We start from the raw sequence: 20,085 nt of genomic DNA on the forward strand, positions 1-20,085 counted from the left end.
ACTAGAACAATATCAATAATTGTCATATACGGCACAAGCAGGCAATGTTTGAAGAGGACGTTGTAGGAAATTAATTCCCACTCACTTACAACATAAGGGTGTGACCAGCAGTACACTGTGATCTAATGGGAAAGACATGTTACAATCAGATTCTTCAGCCTGACTCTATGCTCCAGGGAGGGGGGCGTGGGGGGAAAGGTTGTTTATCTTGTTTGAAGCAGATTTTACTTTGAAGATCAAGCCTGCATACCTTGCCAGCTGAGAGATGAGAAGAATGCACTCTGTCCAACATTTCTTATGTTATCCTGGGGTGAATCAGTGGGACCTCTACCTGCAGCACAGAGCACAAAATAAATAAATAAAATCAAGAAAGCAAAGTTCAGCATGCAGGTAAGCATGTAAATTAAGTGAGCAAACCTGTGCAGCTCTTACCTGCCAAAGCAAGAGTGTCCTGATGCTCCTGATGAGAGGAGAAGAGAATGGTTGGATTGATGTCTTTTGTCGTGAAGTTCTCCCATGGGGGAGTTAATTCGGTTTGTCTGTCGGTAGATTGTATTTCTATCTCCAGTATAACATGAAAGAGCTGAGGATACTTGTCTGGAGAGTCACAGGCATCCAGTTCAGGCCTAAACGGGGACACGAGTTGTTAAATTAAAAAGGAAAGGATATTTCTGCAAAGCTATATAAAGTCTTTCAATATACGCATGCACACAGACTTTTCACATTTCATCTGTGAATGTTCTCTTTCAGCCTTCATAAGGCTTTTAGGCTTCAGGTTTGATTAATGTTCAGCTTAAAATACTCACTTGGTGAATTTTAGTGTGGTTGTTCCCAGGGCTATGAATCCAGTATGAAATTGAATTTGGAATATTTGTGTGTTGGTCATCTGAAAAAACACAGAGCACCAGACTGAACAAATGCTTAAGTTCATTAAATTATTTGTTTATAGCACATGCAGACAGGTAGTTAAGTCTACCTTACTACCAGTTACTATATAGACTAATTATAACTGCTACATAAGCTAATTCATTCTGCTTGTTCTACAGAAAGCAGAGCTTTTCCTTCTCAAACCTAAATATTTCCATCTGCCTTAAATTCTGCTGCTGCTGCCTCCACACAGCAGAGTGCCTTCACAGCGTTCAGGAATATGCCTTCGTCCCCTGCTTGTCTTCATTTCTGAGATCTACTTGACGTTTTAGCTCCTAAATGAAACTGGTATCTGTTTCCATTGAATACATTGGAGCAACAGGTGTGTACCCCAGGAAAATATAAGACCATTTAACTTGCAGTAGAGGCTTCAGCAAAGTGTTATCTATACAGCAAACAGCACCAGTAAATTAAGAAGAGAAAAAACATTCATTGGTCACTCTGTGACTTGAATACTAAGGTTTCAAACATATCATCAGGAAAATTATCAAGATCTCAGATTAAAGTATCAGTGGATAAAGTGACTGTTCAAGAATGCAGCCACCACACCCAGCCAGCTGTGGGAGTCCGGGAGCTCTTCTGTCTGACCAGCCATGCAGCACCCATCTGCAGGGAGCAAATGAGGTCGTACTCAAAGCACGTAGGACAAAACTTGGTTCTTCCCTCACTTTTTGTGCTTTAAGTCACTACTATTTAAACAGGTGATTTCACCGAGTGAGCCAATCAACTGTCATCACTACAAAGGTTAATGGAGCAACTTAGTGTATGGCAACTACTGATTCAGGTTTTGCAGATCCAAGTTTTCTAGTCTGAACAGACTTCATTTCCAAATTCCTCTTCCACAGTTACAAGAGCCAGAGAACAGCATTTTAAAGTCTGTCTCAAAGCCTAGAACATCACGGATGAATACATATTTTCACTTTCAGCACTGCTCCTACGTTATGGGAAGGAGACATCAGAGTCTGCTCACTCCAGCACCCCTCAATTCTCCCTCCCCAGTTTCCACTGTCTCCCATTTCTTTGATCTGCTAGTATTAAGAGGCTTTTTGGCTATGAAGAGGGTGGCTGTCTGACCAGCCTGTGGCTTAAATGGTCTTTCCTATCCCCATGACTCACCAGTCCACACAAATTGCCTTTTTGCCCTAATGACCAAAAAAGGTGAAGGCTGCTCTAGAGCAAGCAAAACAGACACCATGCAGGAGCAATAGCTCAGCAAGTCATTCTAATTTGAGCAGAAGAAAATCTTCTTCCGTCTTCTTAGAGTGCGTAGGTAGAGGCTTTGGTTGTGGTTTGCCTGAGCTGGTTATTGATGGGCAGTTTCCGTCTTCTACATCAGCTGGAAGGATCCTACACCCTATCAGTAGACACCATCTCCATAAAGAGATACAAGAGGCATCATGGACTGCTCCATATGCAGTTCTTTGTTTTCACTTGGCACTGCTCAAATTTGTTACGTTTACTGTCAAGTAAGGAAACTTTCATCACAAATGCCATGTGCATTCTTAGACCCCATATTCAGCCACCTCTTAGTTAGCTACATTGCCTCTATCGTGCAAGAGAAATTAAACAAACTCCTACTTTTGCTTGAAGGCGTCCCCCAATGGTTGATCTCATATGGTAGACAGAAACAACAACATCTCCATGGACTGTGGCTCCCAGTGGAATTAGGACTTTCCCTTCTTGCACACGGTATTCTCTTTGAGAGGAAGAGAAGGAAATCCACAGTTAAGCTCCCTTCCACAATGGCATTACCACCCGTCAACAATGTCAACATAAAAGCTATCATCTCGTTCAGGCCAAGCAAACAGAAGGTACTTTCAGTGCTCTGCTTAATGCTAGGCTTAGTTGAAACAGAAACATTTCACAGGGGAAACCAATACAGCACTGAACTATCTCAATGAAGGTATCCCACTGCATGACAACTTCAGACTCACTCTGGCAGTTTATTTCAACACTAGGCACCAACTTTCAATTAATATATGCACTCCTTCATTTATCAGGCAGTCTGGCAATGACTGCAGCACAGATACTAGACACATTACAGCAAAACGAAAGCCTCCTTGAGTTAAGCTCCTAAGGATGGTAGGAGATCACAGCAACTCACTTCATTCTTTCATACTCCTGGGAAGTGGTAAGGATTCTGGTTTCTCCGCTGAGAATGTCACAGAAGGGCCGGCACCCATTTCGTTGCTTGTTGAAACAGGGGACTGGACTGAGGGTGACTGACTTGATAGTAAGTGGTTTGCAGTGAGGAATGACAGGCTTGTCTGCTATTAGATCACAAATGTATCCTATGTATCTGCAGACAGAGAAAGCCATTACTGAAATCTCCACACCAGGTGACTAATTTTCATTCTGAACTTGACGTCTACCCTGAAATCCAGTGAAAGTGCAATTCTTTCACAGTTCCAGGACTGGAGTTTCCATGTACTCCAGCATCCTTTCAGCTGGCACAAAATCTACGCTTCTATTTCTGTTTAATTACAAGAACTGGATCTCAAGAGGAAGGAAGTTGGCCTTTAGCTCTGAGCTGAAGACCACTTCTCACCTTTTAGGAAAGAAAGCGCTAAGCAATGGTTTTTCTGGTTTACCAGTAGAAGTTTGCCTTCTATTTTACATGCACATAGCAGATGAATTACTTTTTGTTAGTCATGTACTGAAGGATCATTATTACTACATACATAACACTATAACTTTGGTTTGCTCTGACAGGCAGTTTTTCCTCTTCTTAATGGAAATTGTAAAAAAGACAATTTTACAGTGTAAACTCCTGTAAGGATGAAACTGATATAGTGAGAGGGATTCACCCAGGCCCTGTTAACTATAGGTTTGTCAGCTTTCCTAAACTAGCCAGCAAAGCTATTGCAATATTTGATTTTGTTCCTCCATTACTGTTACATCAATGTGGGTAAAATGGAAGCGGCCAGAAACATCAGTTAAGACCTGTCAAAACTAAGTACCATGGCTAATGCATGAGTACTGCTTATGCTGCAACAGGAATTCTGGAGTTTTCAGTTTGTCGTCTCCTGCCAGCGCCTTCAGGCTGGTCTGAGTGGAGAGGCTGGGGCATGCAGCATATACATCCTCCAGGTCACATGCATTATTTTATGAAATAACAGAATAATTCAGGTTGGAAGAGACCTCTGAAGATCATCTGGTCCAGCTCTCTGCTCAGAGCAGGACCAACCTCAAAGCTGTATCTCAGAACTGGATTATGCTGCTGGGGGTGATACCCAGCCAAGGATCTCCAAGGACAGAGATCCCACAGCCACTCTGGACAACCCGTTCCAGTGCCTAATCACCACTTTACCACTTATTTCTGGGGAACAAAGTGAAATCTAAATGCCTATCTCAGCCTAGGGGCTGGGAACACATTGCCAAAACACACACAACAGGTACTTGGGCAGTTTTTAGTGTGAGGAGTATAGCTTGCTTGCGTAGCGTTTAGCCAGTATACTCTACCTCCTGTGAGATGGCCACAGTACAATTCCAGGTCTCTTTGTGTTCAGCAACTGCATAGCAGGGCCCGGATTAGAGAAGAGGTGACAGAAACAGAACATCGCACTGACCAGAACGGCTGAGGCTGCACGGCCATCCTGTTAAGGAAAGGGACGGGGGGGAGAAAAATGTGTAAGTATCAGAGACAGACTTTAAATTGCAGCAGAACACTCTCCACTCTTCCTTAAATCACATAAAATAATTTCTCCAGAAAGACTAGGATTAAGGCTGCATGATGAGGAGGAATTTCCACTGCTGTGTCATTTGTTTAATACCTAGGACTTCAGTGAGCAGTACTGGCCTGGATCAAAGCTCAGATAATATCCAGTAAGCAGTCAAAGCTGAGAATGGTTTAGACTTGTTTTGAAAGCCCAGAAGTACATTTTGTCTACAAATGTTGGTGTTTCATGGCTGCTCCCAAGCTGTAATATTACAATTATTTCAAACATAGGCCTGGAACTGACCACAGGGGTCAGAGTATACCTCACCCCCAGCTGCAGGCTGTTCTAATAGAAATTTAACCTAGAAGAGTTCACAAACAAACAAAAAAAAATCCAGCCCAAGGCTCCCTCACCCCTCAACCTACAGATGGCTCTTGAACAAGTCTACATTTTATTTAGTGTGATAATGAAGGGAAGTGTGTTTGCTGAGTCATACTGATACAAAAAGACAAAAAATACAGAAAGATCAGGAGAGAATCGAAGTATCCCCAGTGCCCTGGGTCCTTGCTATACCCAGGAACGTGTGTGGTGATGAGCCATATGGACCATACCCCAGTTCTGGTGAGCCAAACTAAAAGAAAAAGCCCTTCCACCAGCTTCCACCAAAATCCAAGTCTGCTGCCTGCTTAGTTTTGGATGCGCGTTCACGGTGCAGCGATGGGCACGAGAGCCTGCTCAGTAAGTGACAGAAGATCCCAGAAGTCAAGGCTCATTTACAAGGAAGGAGTGGGAAACCTACCCATCAGACAGGCAGTCACCCTCAAAGTCTGAAACACGAGTGAAAAGTTATACAGCCTCCTTGCAATTACTTATTTCAGGCACCTTTTAGGCATTCCAGCCATACTGTAGGATTTGCCAGCGCTGACCCAGACCCCAGTAACCTGCTGAGCCTGAGCACGTGCTCGAGGTTAACAGGCTATTTGCTTTTTTTAAGGTTTAGCCCCTGCCAGTTGCTCTGAAAAAATCTCTCAGGTTGACATAAACTAAGTGGGCTTCTGCAGACTCCTTAGAAAGTGTTAAAAAGGACTCCCTGTCCTTTACAGCATTATTCAGATATTCATTGCTCAAAGGACAGTAAAGGAATTTGATTCTTGAGCTAGATTTCCAGGACTGGAGGCATCAAGTGCATCTTCATCTCTGTTTGAATGGAATTTATATCCCATAGCTGCTGGCTGTGCTACACAAGGCAGAAATGCCAGACTCATATTTAAGGTCTATGCAGTTTGGGATCAGTCATTTCCCCTGTTCCTTCCAGTTTATGCTGATCAGGGCTGACAGCCTCCCAGGTGTAATTTAGGCTCCAGGAGCAAACCAGAACTCTCCTTTTGGGCACTACTGTCAATATTAAAGGTTGTATGGGATAAATTACAAGTTAGTCATACAGAATCACACCACTCTCATGCATCCTATCTATACGTTGCCCAGTACTGAATAGCCCTTACAGGGAATTTAGCAGCCGTTTCAGCTGTGGTGCACAAAGAGGAGCAGAAGGCAACGGGACTTCTTTAGCCAGGCCTGACAAGTAGTGACTGCAAAACACTTTAACAATCTCAGTTTCACAGTTCGACAGAATTCATATCTATGTGTTTTCTCCCCAACATCCATCAGTAACCTTCAGTCTAAAGGCTGCATTTTGTCCTGTGACTACTTAGAATAAAATGCAAAGCCATAACAGGCTGACAATCCTTATGGCCAGTTCTCGGCTGAAGTTCAAACCTTTTTGCTACTCATCACCTCTAGTAGTTCACTGCTAGAACAATTGTGACCTATCTTGCTTTGCATTCCTGCTTCTCATTCAGTGTTAGGTCTTCCAGTTTAGCTATGTAGCTGCACATGGAAGATGATGTCCCTTTCTATGAGAGTCCATTTTACTGCATTTCTTTTTCTTTTAGAAATTGTCACCACCCTTGTACACAGACTCCAGACATGCAACATGCAATATGACTTATGACTCATAGGTCTAAAAATGTGGTTACTTTCTGGTATACTTACCATGCAGTGGATGACACACACGTTTTTGGGGTTCTGCTGTAGCCAGTTGTGCATGTTCTTACAGACAGCATAGAGGTTGTGCAGACTGGGCGCTTGTCGTACTGGCCAGCTACATTCAGATACCTGCAGGAATCGCACAGTGAACAAAAGGCAGCTTCATAAGAACATTAAGCAATGCATGCTTTTACAAATGCTTTCTGCAAAGAAATGTATTTCTCTTTTACAACCTAGAGTTATGTACTTGAAATCTACTCCATTTCTTCTCATGCATAATTCTGCTCCGTGACTTTCATGAATTATGAGGAGACAAACAAAAAAGGATTCTCAATTAAATAACATAATATTGATGTATTGTCATTGACTATACATTTTAAAAAATTTACATTCCAAGTGAGATTATCTTGAGTGGCCTTTCATAACACTCCAGTCTCGCAGCAGCGCATTGATTTCCGCTATGTCTAAAGCCTTTGTACAACTTGTCCCTAAAAATTACGGCTCTGATTTTCAAAGGACACTGAGCATCTGTTGTTCTCAGTCATTTTGTGTCATAGGATTTTCAAGCCCTATTTGACAGATATGAGACTGATGAAAGGGAAACTTCTGTTAAAAAAAAAAAAAAACCATATCTGAATAAGTATAGTTAAGATATGAGCTAGAAAAATTAATTACTTTTTAGAGCTGAAAACCCACAAATCCTAAAGTATGTCTAGTTACTATTCATCGATGTACTAGTTGTGAGTCATAACACTTATCTTAAGAACAGTCCTTGCAGTCTCAAACAGCACATCAAATAGCCTTCTACAGACATCTCCGTTTCATCTGGTTTTAATTGAAATATCTTTTTTAAAAGGCATTTCTGGCTAGAAGAAATTTAAAGGAGAAACGTCACGAGGCTTGTTCTCAGACAAAGAATTGGTTCTCTCTCTTGGCTGACATTTGGATCCTGCTTAACAAGAACTGAGGGCAGGAAGGAGATGGTTTGCCCAGATGTTCTTAAATAGCCATATGATTTCCATACCTGACCGTTTCATCTCTCAGAGGAAGGAAGTGCTCCAGGTTTCATAAAACTTGTATTTAAGGTTCTCTCTTACATACACCTGCACAACATCTTATAGCAGAAACAGGAACACTGACTCAAACCGGAGAACTATCAAGCTGTGTTTTGTCTCAAACAACGGCTCCAATGACACCCAGAGGATCCAGGGACAGAGCAAGCAGGCAGCACTGCCTAGCCCAGCAGATCCATCCCGCTGCCAGCCTTTCAGAGTTGGCAGACCTCTGCTTAACATCTGGGAGATTTTTGTCTAATCTAATCGCTTTTTAGACTCATGAAAGTTTTTGGTCTCCACAATTACTGATATTCAGCTGCGCACTTGGTGAGCAAGTGCAGGTTTGCATTGTAGAAGCTACCCAGTAAGTCAATCCATGCTCAAGCTTTGGAAGGCAGTGAACGACCATTCCCTATTTATCCTCTCTACAGCATTATCCTCATCCCCCATCTTCTCCTCTCTCAAGAGCTGTAGTTTATTTCATTCCTTCTGTTGTACACACTTGATTTTCCCTTGCCTATTCCTTTTCTGTGCATTTTCAGGAAGGGCTGAGGGGGCACAAAACACCTGACGGTTCACTACGCAGTAACCCCCAGTGCAGGAACAGCCAGCGTTAACTTTCTGTTCCATGGACCCGACAGTGTATGTGCTGCTGCAGTTATGAGACCATTGTAAAATCTGAATTACAGAGTGATCATAAACATTTATTCAATTCTTTAATAGAGCCAGAGTACTGATGCCATAAGTGACATATATTATTTTATATTATCACACCAATTGTTTTATTATTTTATATCAAGCAAAAGTCTTCTTCTCCCAACCCCAACTACTTTTGCAGCAGGCTTCTGGAGGCACAAGGTCCACTGGCAGTTAGACCACTAAAACACAATTCAGATTCCAAGTGGCTGTTAAAATTCATACAACCAGTGACCCTTTCACTGACAATTTTCTGAATAGACCTCATGACAACACACTGTCAAGCATCTGGAAAAGTCATTTTCACTTATCAAGTAAATAATATACATTTCCCAACAGTCCATGATTATACATTTACTTTGCCTATAATTACACATCTGCCTGCTGGTTTGCAATTAGGAAATTAAATATGCGCTATGTGACATTTCATTTATTTCAAACGTAACCTCGCCACCACTCATGAAACACAACCTTACAGAAAAGTAACAGGAATTCTTCTAGAGCTTTGGAAATAAGCAGCCAGTGCTTGTTTTACTTTAGCAGTAGGGCAGGAACAGCCAAGAATGTGACCCATCAGGGACTTTGAAGCTTGGTTTTGTTGTTTAACACTATATTTGAGTTACATGTTTTCAAACTGCTCACACTTCCTTGAACAGCCATGAGCTCTCCTCTCCTGCTGGGGAGGCGAGGCAAGGAGGAGAACAGAGCACAACCAGATTTGAACAGCAGGTTTTAGTGTTCATAGTCCCCTCTTCTCCTCAACAGACTGGGCACTTGGGGGTCCATGCCCTGCACAGCCACGTCAGGGCAGCAAAATGGCCCAGCAGGACATTAACTGTCATCTCCCTCCTGTAGCACTACGCAACAAAGTGACCTACTTCGATCTTAGGAAAAAAAGTTTTAAAGAAGATGGGAATTAAAAAGCCTTTCACTTCAAAGAACAAATGTGTGTCTCAAAACTTCAGCTCATCTGGCATCCTCGTCCAGAAAATACTCTTATCGTGATTTCACCTCCTTGATAGCCCATTAATATTTTTTTCCAATATATATGTTCAATCTCATATTTATAATTGTTCCATGTTTCATCTGATCTCATGTACTGTGTTGTGCACATTTCATTTTCCTGAAAAGTACTTGGAGTCAGTATTCCCTCGCCCATAACCTGAAAGTACAGTATTTTATTAAAAGACACATCATTTTCTTCCTCGGTGTGTCAAGGCAATAGCTTACAAAGCACCTAGTCATGCTTCAAGAGCGACATACAAAAAGTCATCTGTTAAACTGTTGGGTAAGGTAGGAGATAAAGCACAGGGGATGGAGGAGTTATGGCCAGGCCAAGCAATATACCAACAGATGTTTAATGCTGGGCTCTCAAAAGTAGATCTGTCTTTCTCCTCCCACCAACAGCAAGAGTGATGCACCAGAACCAAATGAGACTGAAGATTCAGAGCCCTTGATATCTTTTAATTAGTCTTTCCTGTTCATTTACTCATATTTGAAGTCATGGCTGGTTACTGATTGCCACTGAGAAATTTGCTTCAAGTGTGAGTGATTTCTGGTGATCAGAGCAACTGCTGAAGATAGATTCAGCTATACCTCAAATTAAAACAAAATTAGGCTTATGCAGCATGAGATTCACTTACCTTGACCGAGGGTTAAGCCTGGCAACTGCTGTTGCCTTTTTTGTTGAAGGTAACAAAAGATGAGAAATTAAAAAAAAATAATAAAAAAAAAAAAAATCACCACTCCCTTGTGGGAGAGGGAAAGAACAGGGAGTTTTCTGAAAGATTAGATCTAATCTTGCATTTCAACAGCAGTATTTCACAGAGATTTCCTCTAAAAGCCATTAATGAACCAGAGCCTTGCAATGCTCCCGTACACTGCTCTGGTTTTAGAGAAGAAAACTGGGCCAGAGAGTGGAGGTGGGTTTTTAAAGTCATACACTAGTGGAAGAGCCAAAATGCCCCTTAGATCCAGTTTCCAGTCCTGTGCTTTGCCTGCTAAGGGCTCCTGCTTGATCAAAGCAGAACTGAAGGATTGTTCGACATGAAAACAATCTACTTTCTTTTATTGGTAATTTCTTTCAAAGTGCTTTCGTTTTACTCCTTATTTCTCTGCAGCAGCTTCTAACAGCTCTGTAGGAGCCAAGGGCAGCACAGGCTCAACTTAGTGCAATGCCACTTACTCTCACAGGCTCCTAACACAAGCATTATGCCCTGAACTTTCCAGCTCTTTAATCCCTGTGGTCCCAGGCATCAGCTAAAACTCAGAAATGACCACAGCAGCTTAGAAACATCTATAATTCCTTTTTCACCTTACATTCTGCCATGCTCAGGATAGACAGTAACAGGACCTAATCCCCCTTTTCCCAAGAAGTTTCCTGCCCTGTTCTTGTTAAGCTCTCGGAAGACACTCACCCGGTTGTGAAACTTGGCACTGCGATAATACTTGGGTGACAAGTTGAAGACTGTGTAGTGGTCAGGATGTCTGGAATCCAAAAATGTCCTTACATCTTCAATGTGGTTCCTGAATCCCAGTTCAACGCCTTCAGCCGGAAAAGACATCACTAGAAATGTAAGAAGAAGCCAGGCTGAGCGTACACCATAACGTGTTTATGGACTTCTGAACCCTGGGATATGACAAGTTTTATTTCTCTGATAAGCAGTACTTACCTATGATTCTCGAGGTAATGTATGAAATATCTAGCTCCCCCTTGGTGTAACTAAAAGAAGACAAAGTAGGTGATAGACATTATGCACACATTTACAGAAGACAGCACATTAGAGGAACCAGAAGAGTGTTTTCCCCACAGAGATCTGCTTATGACAGAAGGACAGAATGATCTTAAAACTGATTCTTTGTACTTTGTTGTTATGCCCTAAGAAGAGGGTGCAAATAGCTTCCTGCAGACAGTGACCCAGCCTTCCCTTCTACATATGCAATTAACTGGATGCAAAAAGCTTGCAAAAAAGGTCTCTTTTCCCTTTTGTCATTAATTTTCAGTGCCAGTTTTCAGCAGAAATCTCTAGTAGCTTGCCACTTTGCAGATCCCACAAAGCCTCTGAGGTCTTGCATGCATTAAGTTTCTTTAATTTATCGTAGCCTCCTATCCCTCAGAGGCAGGTAGAGTGCCAAGCACAGGGGACAATGCCAGCAGAGGTAACCAAAGCAAAGTCACCTCAGCTCTTTCTTCAACTCAAAAGGTAGCTTTAGCAAAGCAAACAGTTACATCAGCAAGAATAGTCTCCTTGCACAGCAGAGAGAAGGCATACAACATGAACCAGTTTTCAGTGACAAACTATTTAAGTGGTGGCTGAGTAGAAGGACCCCACAGGGGTCAATGAAGGAATGGGAGACAAAGTGCTCCACTTTCACTGGGGGGCCCTTTTCCAGATTTCAGGATGTTGATGCTCACTTACTATGAAGCTTATATTTTTTACTTTGGTTTTCCTGCTTCCTTGAGGCCAAATACCAATTATGAGACAGAATCAAAGCAGTCACTTGTGATTTTCACCTCCTTCCTTCATTAGGTTAGCTGGAAGTTGTACTGTGCTAGTTAAGACGGCAGCTCACACCGGCACTTTGCAGTTAGTGATTTTACCTGCGTTAGGCAGCTTCAGCTGTACTGTACCTGGCAACAGATTGCATGACCTTTGAAGATGTATCTTTCAGGGTATCCTTCAGGTTATCCTTCAAATTGCTGAAGAGTCTCCCTGCTCCTCCTTTCACCATATCTAGCAAGCCTCCCCCATAGCTGGACTCCATGTCTGGTGATGAGGCACCTTGAAGTACAACAAAACCAAAGCCAACATCACTTATTTGGAACAAAGCCACAGAGCCAACAAACCCACTGCTCTATTGAGACTGAATATATTCACGTGTGCTGCTGCATGTCAAGCGTAGAGCAAAAATAATTTTACTAATTAAAGTCATGATTTTCCAGAGATGAGAGATGGCACATTCTTGCCAGCTGGGCTCAGAAACCATCATCGACTCTCAGCTTTGTATGTAGGTTGACTGTTTAGCATCAGTACAGTATGGTAACTACCATACAAGCTCCCTCACATCTCAACCCAACCCAAAGCAAGACCAGCTCTTCAGCATGTAGCTAATTTGCTGATCACAACTAAGACCAAATCAACAACCACCTCCACAGGGGCAAGAAAAAGGCAGTACGACAGCTCTTCAGCATAACTGTCACAGCTGCCAGTTTGAATGCAGCTAGATGACTGAAGGTTGTCTTACGACTATCCATTTCTATGGATATAGAAGTCATCAGCGTGATTTTAAGTCATTTAAGAGTCCAGTTAGATTTGCTTGAATGGAAGAAGATAAAAGTTTGTTTTTGGCAAGAGAGGAAGGACGTTCAGGAATTAAACTTTCCAGCCGAGAATGAGAACCTTTTTGGATATTTGTATGTTTGCAGCCTTAGTGCAGGACTCGGCAAATTGCTAAGACTAAAGCAAAGCGGGACTGACCTCCTTGGTAAGCTTTTCTTTCACAGTTTGTAATGGCACGAAGCTGCAAAGTCAATAGGAGACTAGCACAGACCAAGAGCCATTCAAAGTGTTATTTTGGTGGACTGTGGTACAAAATGCCTCAGGTGTTTGCATTTTGCAATTATAATAGAGTTCCACTGTCTTAACCAAGAACTAATTTGTTGCAGCCTTCCTTATTATAGCAGTGCTGTGTTAATAGCATCATTCTTAGAAAAGTAGAAGTATAATAAATTGGATGTAGACTTGAGTAAATGTGGTTTTGTTTTACTGAAGAATTGACTTGTTAGACACAAACCTAGTAAAATGATATTTTAACTGCTTATTATCTACAAATTAAGCTCTTGACTACTTAAAAATTGCTTTCTGTTCACTAGGCCTCAACTATTTTGATCTTAGTGAACTTTAACTACATTACTTTAATTATTCATTTGTTACTTCATTATGTCAGATTAGTCAGAAGACCTAGATCCTCTAGCACAGCAAATTAAGCAACAAGCAACCTATGTATGCATGCCACACTCTCAGGTAGTCTCATAATCGAGATGGCATCCGCTAAGTGTTGCCTTTCCCAGAGCACCCAGAAAGTCTGAGAACATTTGTCCTGCTGTAAAGCCATGGGACAGCTGCTCTGTAAAATGAACATGCTCGTCATTATTAATTACACTGGCACCCAGAAATGGGAAGATTTATCATGGTTAAGGCAGGCTGGTGGCATTGACAGTGGTCATTATATATTTTACAAAGAGACCTTACAGCTATCACTTCTCTGCTTCTATAGCATGTCCACGAGTGGTGTTAGATATATGCTACTGAAATATTGCTCACATAATCATCATTACCAGAAGACATATTCTAGAGGTATTCGGACTATTAAGAAACATGACAAAACCTACATCGGAAAAAGCTCCTACTGATTTACTCTGTAGATTACCAAACCCATTTAAATAGCATTCACTCTTTCAAACCCAGAGTGAGCTATCAATAAATATAATATATATCTTTAAACCGGAGACTCCATTGGTAAAGTGATGCTATTCATTCCCCTGTGCACAGAGGGTGCTTAATGCACTCTGATGTGGTCATGATCCACATGCACATGATCCATGTGCTTAGACCAGTAAAATTAGAGGCTGTATCTTCTCCTCTGCATTGTGCTTGTAAAAAGATAGATAATACTCTGCCAGCTTCAGAACAGAAAATGCCTTCTCAAGGCATAGGAATATTTCTTTTGCCAAACCACTTGCAAGTATCTGCTTCAAGTATGATTAAAAAAAAAAAAGGAGGGGAAGAAAAAAAAAAAAAAAATCAAAGTAGCTTGTTGGCTTCCAAATAGGGAATCAGTGTTTGATCTCTCTTGAAAAACTTTGCTTTCGTATTACTCTGTGCTAGGAGAGCCGGGGGTGGAAGGAGGACATAATGTTCAAAAGGTACTTTCAGTTCTGTAGGTCAACTTTTAAAAGAAAGGAAGGCAGAAAGGTGTTAACTTGGAACAGGGGAAGGAGGGCAAAGTGATCAGAGGACCAATGGTACTGGACACATTTTTATGGTTGGAAATGCTGTAAGAGAGAAACAGAAAGGCCTCAAGAGTATGAAAAGCCCAGAATCTTTAGAAATCAAACCTAAGGCGGGGGCGGGAAGGGGGGGGGGGGGGGGGGGCGGGGGCGGGGAGAGAGGAGGAGAAACAGAGAGAGAATGAGAATTTCACTGTATTTGTAAAAGAAGCAGCAGCAATTAATTCCAAGTTTACTACGTACACTAAAACAGAGAAACAGGAAGAATGTCTAATGAAGAAATGCAAGCTGGTGCTACTTAACCAAGAGCACAAAACTAGTATTTAAGATTTAACATGAGACAAGTATTACTTAGCTATTGTGAAGCTATTGAGGAAGCTTACAACATAGCAGCACTTGGTACTACACCAGGTGCAGTAATTTGCTCGGGTATCTTTTAGTCACTGGATGAGAGCAACATCCTTGGTGCTGACAAAGACAGTCTATCTCAGTTACTAGGAACGATACAGTCTTCACAAACTGTTCATAGAAGAACAAGATAAATACATTCAAAGGCTCCTCTGGTAGGCAGCATCTCCTACAAAGCATAAAGATGTATAAAGGAGCAGAAAGGGTTAATGCATTAACACATGAACCTGACAATATATACAGAAACCCTCAAGAACAGTCAAAAAAAATTGGATTAAAAATCTTAGCCTGCCCCTGCATTTTTTGCTGAATAAAACATTTCTGTGCTAAGTCCCTCTTGTAAATTGAGACCTTCAGAGCTACTGCAGACCTTTCCAAAGGACGGCGGTGGTTCCCTGGGCCATGTGCAACAGCCACTGGAACGGGGCACCAGGACAGGGAGGGCTGAGCCCCACATCCCACACCTCTCTTGTGGAAATCAGCCACCTGGCCAGGCATCACCTACTGCTGCCATTGCATGTCCCTGAACCACGCTCAGAGACAGCTGTCTTCATATGCTTGCTCTTCTTGAACATAAAAGTCCTGAGAAAAGAGCAGTTGAGTTTTCCCTCAAGCACACTGGCCAGCCTGCAGAGGACTACAACCTGTTTTGAGGTAGAAGAAGGACCAAGGACACTCGGCAAGTCTGAAGGGATGAGCCCGTCATTGCTCCCTCTCGGAGCCTGGCAGGAAGGAGGTTCAGGTTTCACTGTGCAGATAAGGTGATCACCACTAGCTTGGTCAGGATATTGAGTTAGCGGCATAATGGCATTTCCCTGCTAGGAAAGATCTTCCTACCAGAGTTGGGTAGTAAATTCAGAAGAGAGAAATAGTTCTGTCCCTTAACACAAAGGCAAAAGCCACATTTTGTATTAAAATGAAGTGCCCGAGGCACATGACACCCTCTCCATCCCCTCCATCCCACCAGGAACTGCATTCCATGCGCACATTTGCTTGTGCTGCAGGCAAAGCCAAAATTAACACTCACAGACCCCACACAAGCTCCAAAAGCATCTTCTGCTACAGCAGAAACAGGAGCTCGCAAGCTCATCTGTGTAGAAATAGTTTGCTGCAAGTGAGCAAAGCAGGAGCCTGCCACGTGGCTCGAATCCCAGTTTTCAGCATGTTATCACATAGCAGTTCAGATAACGTTGACCATGGGTTGGAGCTGCTGTCTAGAAGCCTCATTATGGAGAATTAGTCTCTATGTATATGAGATGCACCTTGTTCTTTACACAGCAAGAACTCTTTATTAACCCAGTTATTGGATATTCCCTGAAAGGCTAAGTGCACTTCAGACGCACGCTTCTGACCTGTATTTGTAGCACAGGTTTCAGAGGGATCACATGCTCACTGCAGCCTTTTCATTTCCTAATAAAGGAACTTCTAATGTAGCTGTTTTACTGCTGGGTGTGTGCTGCAAAGTGTGCCTGAGATGCATGGGATGGCTCTTCTTGAATAGCTCTGTTAGATGATGGCAACGATTATCTCCTCACTGAAGTGCTTCAAGTCAATGGAGCAGCATGAAAAAGAGACAATTTCATCCATTCGGTTGACAAGGTGAAGTCTGTATTTGTTCTGGCTGGTACTTGCTCTGAGGAAACGCCTGCTCTGAAAAAGAGACTATTCTGTGTTCAGTATAAACCTCCAGCAGTCACCAAATAAAGCGACAACCTGCTGCATCTCCTTACAAAACTAAAGTATGTCATATATTGGCATTCCTATCACCGTCCTTTCTCATCATCAGCCAAAGGGTGGGATTTCTCTGGATGGATTACAACTGAAGAAGCCTCTGCTGACTGCACCAGCTTTGTGCTGTACAGGATGGAGGCTGGAGAGCATAGAAATCTTAATTAAAGCACTTAAGCTCTCTACTTGCTCTCTAGCTAATTTTAGAGTATCAGGAAAAGGATGTGCGGCACAGGAGGAGAGTTTCTCCCAAGGCAGAGAGACGGCCAAGACAGCACAGCAAACGCTGCGTCCCTATAGACATGTCCCTCCGCAGCGGGTGCACAGCTTCAGAGGAGAACGCTGTGATCACCAGGGAGGTTCAGAAAGATGCACTCCTGTACAGGAACGGCTGAGCACAGCTCCTCTGCCTGCTGTCCCACCATGACCTGCTCACCAAAGGCACAGGCACTACGCCAGAGTGATGTGAAGTGCTTTAGCAGGACAGCTTTGGGGTGTTGGGAGCTTAAGCAGAGACTAATACTCATCGATACTGTCAAGAGACCCGCTGTGATGCGTATTCCCTTAGTAGAGCAAAACCATCAAAATTTATATATTGGCCAAACTAGGGAACTCATCTTCTGCATGTGGACAGAGAAAGAAACTGGACTGTATCCAGAAGGGAAATACCTCCCTCCTCCCATACCCCCATGAAGGACCATGCCTCAGCTCCTCTTGTTGCAGTCCCATGAGTAGTGTTTGTGCCTAGTGCCAAAATCAAAGCTTCCTAAACCAGTCCTGTTTTAAAGGTTGGGTTTTGGGGACAGAAATGGGTGAATGAAGCAGGTGTGACCCTGTGTGATGGGGGATGTTTCACACTACCACCAGCTGATGGAGATGCTCACTGGCTGGAACAAGTGAGAAATGCCTGGTTTGGAAGCTTTCCCTGCAAGATCTGCACATTGTGGCACTCGTCTGCCTGGGGGGTCCCTTAACACCACCACTCCCCCAGGCAACCCACAAACCCTACAAACCACAGGGCATGAATTCCAGCTCTCCAGAGAATTAAGGGGGAAATGAGCTGACGTTTAAAAGGCATTTAAGATCGTGTCCGTCTGAATATTTATGCTGATGAAGCAATACTTAGCTTGAGAGCGGGGAGGTGAAAGCAAGACATCTAGAAATTGAAGATCAGCAGTGAAGTACTGCATTTCATAGGTTACTTAGCAAGAGTAAACAGACCCTTTTTGCCTGTAAAGGGCAGACAAAAAGCAGACATGAAACCATAGCAAAGGAAGCAGGTTTACCTCAGTCTGCCCAGACCATATGTAACAGTATCTTCAATGTCAAATTATTTTTTTCTGCTCAAAGTGCTACTGCCTGTGCTCCTTTAGAGATGGAGCAAGGAAAGAGCTAAACCTTCCCCGTTCCTCACCACAGTTCTTCTCTAGAAAAGCATTAAAGCCTTCACCTCCCACCCTCCCCCAAAAAAGGTTAGCTTGGGAGTATTAAATGCTCCTCTGTATTCTCTTTCTATGGTACCGTGAGAGCCTGACACTATGAGAAAAAAACTTGTTAGCTGCTGCGTACATGTCCCAAATTCCACGTTTCTGGAAGTTGTTCACTGATTGTTGCAGCCTTCTCCCTCCCCACAAAGTATTTGGGGGGGGGGGGGGGGGAAGTGTTGTTTGCTTGTCTTTGCCCCCCAAACTATTACCATGGCACAGCATGAAAGGGGAGCAAGGGGTGCAGTGGAGGTTGCTCTGTGCCTCAGCAGAAAGGGCCCTTTTAAAGGTCCCCAAACTGAAAGAAGTTGAGCCGCTGTTGTTGTGGCTTCAGCAACAAAGCCTGAATTGTTTTTAAGGAACACTCAGCAAAAAATGATACTATTTGTGCTTCTGCCTCCCCCCAGCAGCCCCGCCAGCTCACGTTCCTCCCACACTCAGCTCTCCCAGCAAAGTCTGTGTAATGCGGGATGCGATTTCACACCAGCATTAAGGGATACCAAGCCAGGCTGCCACGACCCCATCATCATATTTATGGGCTTCACCTTGGCATTGCAGGAGAGCCCACACAGCACGTGGAGAGGAGGAGGAGCAGCCCTGGTGCAGGCACCCCTGCCACAACATTAGCATCCTCATATACCCCTCCATATGTGACGTACCTATATGTGTGCAAAAAACAGACATACAGCCAAACCAACCCAGGCAGAGCAGAGTTCTTGCGTCCCTGGGTACCCTCAGCATCCCCAGCTCCTGCCGTTCCCCACACTGAGTCTATCTTCCATGCTCAGCACTTCATCTTTCAGGGGATTGCAAATCAATTTGCAGACATTACTGGAAGAGTTTAAACTCCTGTTTCAAGGGGGAGGGTGGCAGGTATTTCTAAATTAAAATCTCTGGGCAGGTGGCTCCTTTGCATCCAGTGAAAATCGATAGCATTTAGATCTGAGTGCTTCATTTGTCAACTACATTTTAAGAGCACAATCTCAGCACCCTGAAGCCCAATCCTCCCTAACCGTTCCTTCCAGCACATAGCTCTCTTCTGGACAGCTGAGCTTTATTGCATGTAAGCAAAGACTCTAAGACATCTATGCTATTATATACACTTACATCCTCCCTTAGATCAGACATAGCCCAAGTGTCATAATTACATCAACTTTTTAATAGGCATTGAATGGTGGTTTGCAAAGGGACTGGGGAGAAAGCAGCAGCAACAGAGGCAGCTAAAACAGCAATAAAGGGGCATTTGCAGGAAAGGAGAGTGCTTCTACCTGCAGAAATTACTTGGGAAGTTCCTCAGACTCACACAGACCCTGAAGACTGATTTTTTTCCTTTTTTTTGCTACCAGTCTCATCTGTTCCCTCCTCCACTGCTGTCCCAGATTCCTGGTAGAGTTAGATTCCCTACAAGGCTGAGCACAGATATCTTAAAGTGTTATTCTGTAAAAATAAACAGCAAAGCACGTGCAGAGTAGAACTGCAGGACAACAGAAGCATAACAGGCTCCTACCATGTGATAATGCCATCGCTGAGACACCCAAACCCAGGTTTCACTCATCCTGATGCTTTAAAACACATAGTGGAGACATGCAAGTGGAAGGCTGCTTAGCAAGTGTAATCCCCAAGACAAGAGGTTAAAGCCCACAGGAGTGACTTCAGCATGGCCAAAGGCAAGATTGGGCTATAAAGTTGTTTGGACTCTCTAAGGGCACAGGGAAGCAGGAGATAAACTACGAGCCAAGGAGCCTAATGGAACATAAGGGCTCATCAGATCACAAATCACATGAGATTATAAACCAGTATTATCCCTCACCCCAAAACATGCACAGTTTGGCTATTTTGCAATAAGCGTATTAACGATGAGACTACTCAAGACAAAACCCATCCGTTCTTGAGCAGGAGGGGAAAGCTGGATTCACCGGAGGCAAGCTGGGGGCTGACTACCCAGAGAGGAAACACGGCTGCAGGGAGCCCCCCCAGAGCACAGCTAGCTCCAAAACATGGAGGGAAAGCCAGAATATTTCTTTCCTAAACAGGCAATTAGCGTAAGACAGAGGCAGTAATAAAAACTGCAA

The 20,085-nt window shown here is 43.1% G+C and overlaps 1 protein-coding gene across 5 annotated transcripts in view; it reads right to left on the reverse strand.

The window, feature by feature from the left end:
- DNAJC6 (DnaJ heat shock protein family (Hsp40) member C6) overlaps positions 1-20,085 on the reverse strand; it is a gene marked incomplete at its 5' end in the record, with an annotated part of 52,089 nt that overhangs the window by 13,601 nt on the left and 18,403 nt on the right. For 2 of the 5 annotated variants that reach the window (XM_082313061.1, XM_082313062.1), the window contains 10 exons: positions 251-331; positions 433-626; positions 807-886; positions 2,506-2,623; positions 3,032-3,226; positions 4,390-4,523; positions 6,639-6,761; positions 10,801-10,949; positions 11,056-11,105; positions 12,015-12,165. In XM_082313061.1, the coding sequence (XP_082169187.1) occupies positions 251-331; positions 433-626; positions 807-886; positions 2,506-2,623; positions 3,032-3,226; positions 4,390-4,523; positions 6,639-6,761; positions 10,801-10,949; positions 11,056-11,105; positions 12,015-12,165 (1,275 nt within the window). Of the gene's footprint in view, positions 1-250; positions 332-432; positions 627-806; positions 887-2,505; positions 2,624-3,031; positions 3,227-4,389; positions 4,524-6,638; positions 6,762-10,800; positions 10,974-11,055; positions 11,106-12,014; positions 12,166-15,171; positions 15,216-16,153; positions 16,440-20,085 lie in introns of those variants that run through there. The other 3 variants (XM_082313064.1, XM_082313063.1, XM_082313065.1) reach the window with 3 other exon arrangements.

The sequence above is a fragment of the Platalea leucorodia genome (genome assembly GCF_965183815.1).
Source record: "Platalea leucorodia genome assembly, chromosome: 5".
NCBI lineage: Eukaryota > Metazoa > Chordata > Aves > Pelecaniformes > Threskiornithidae > Platalea > Platalea leucorodia.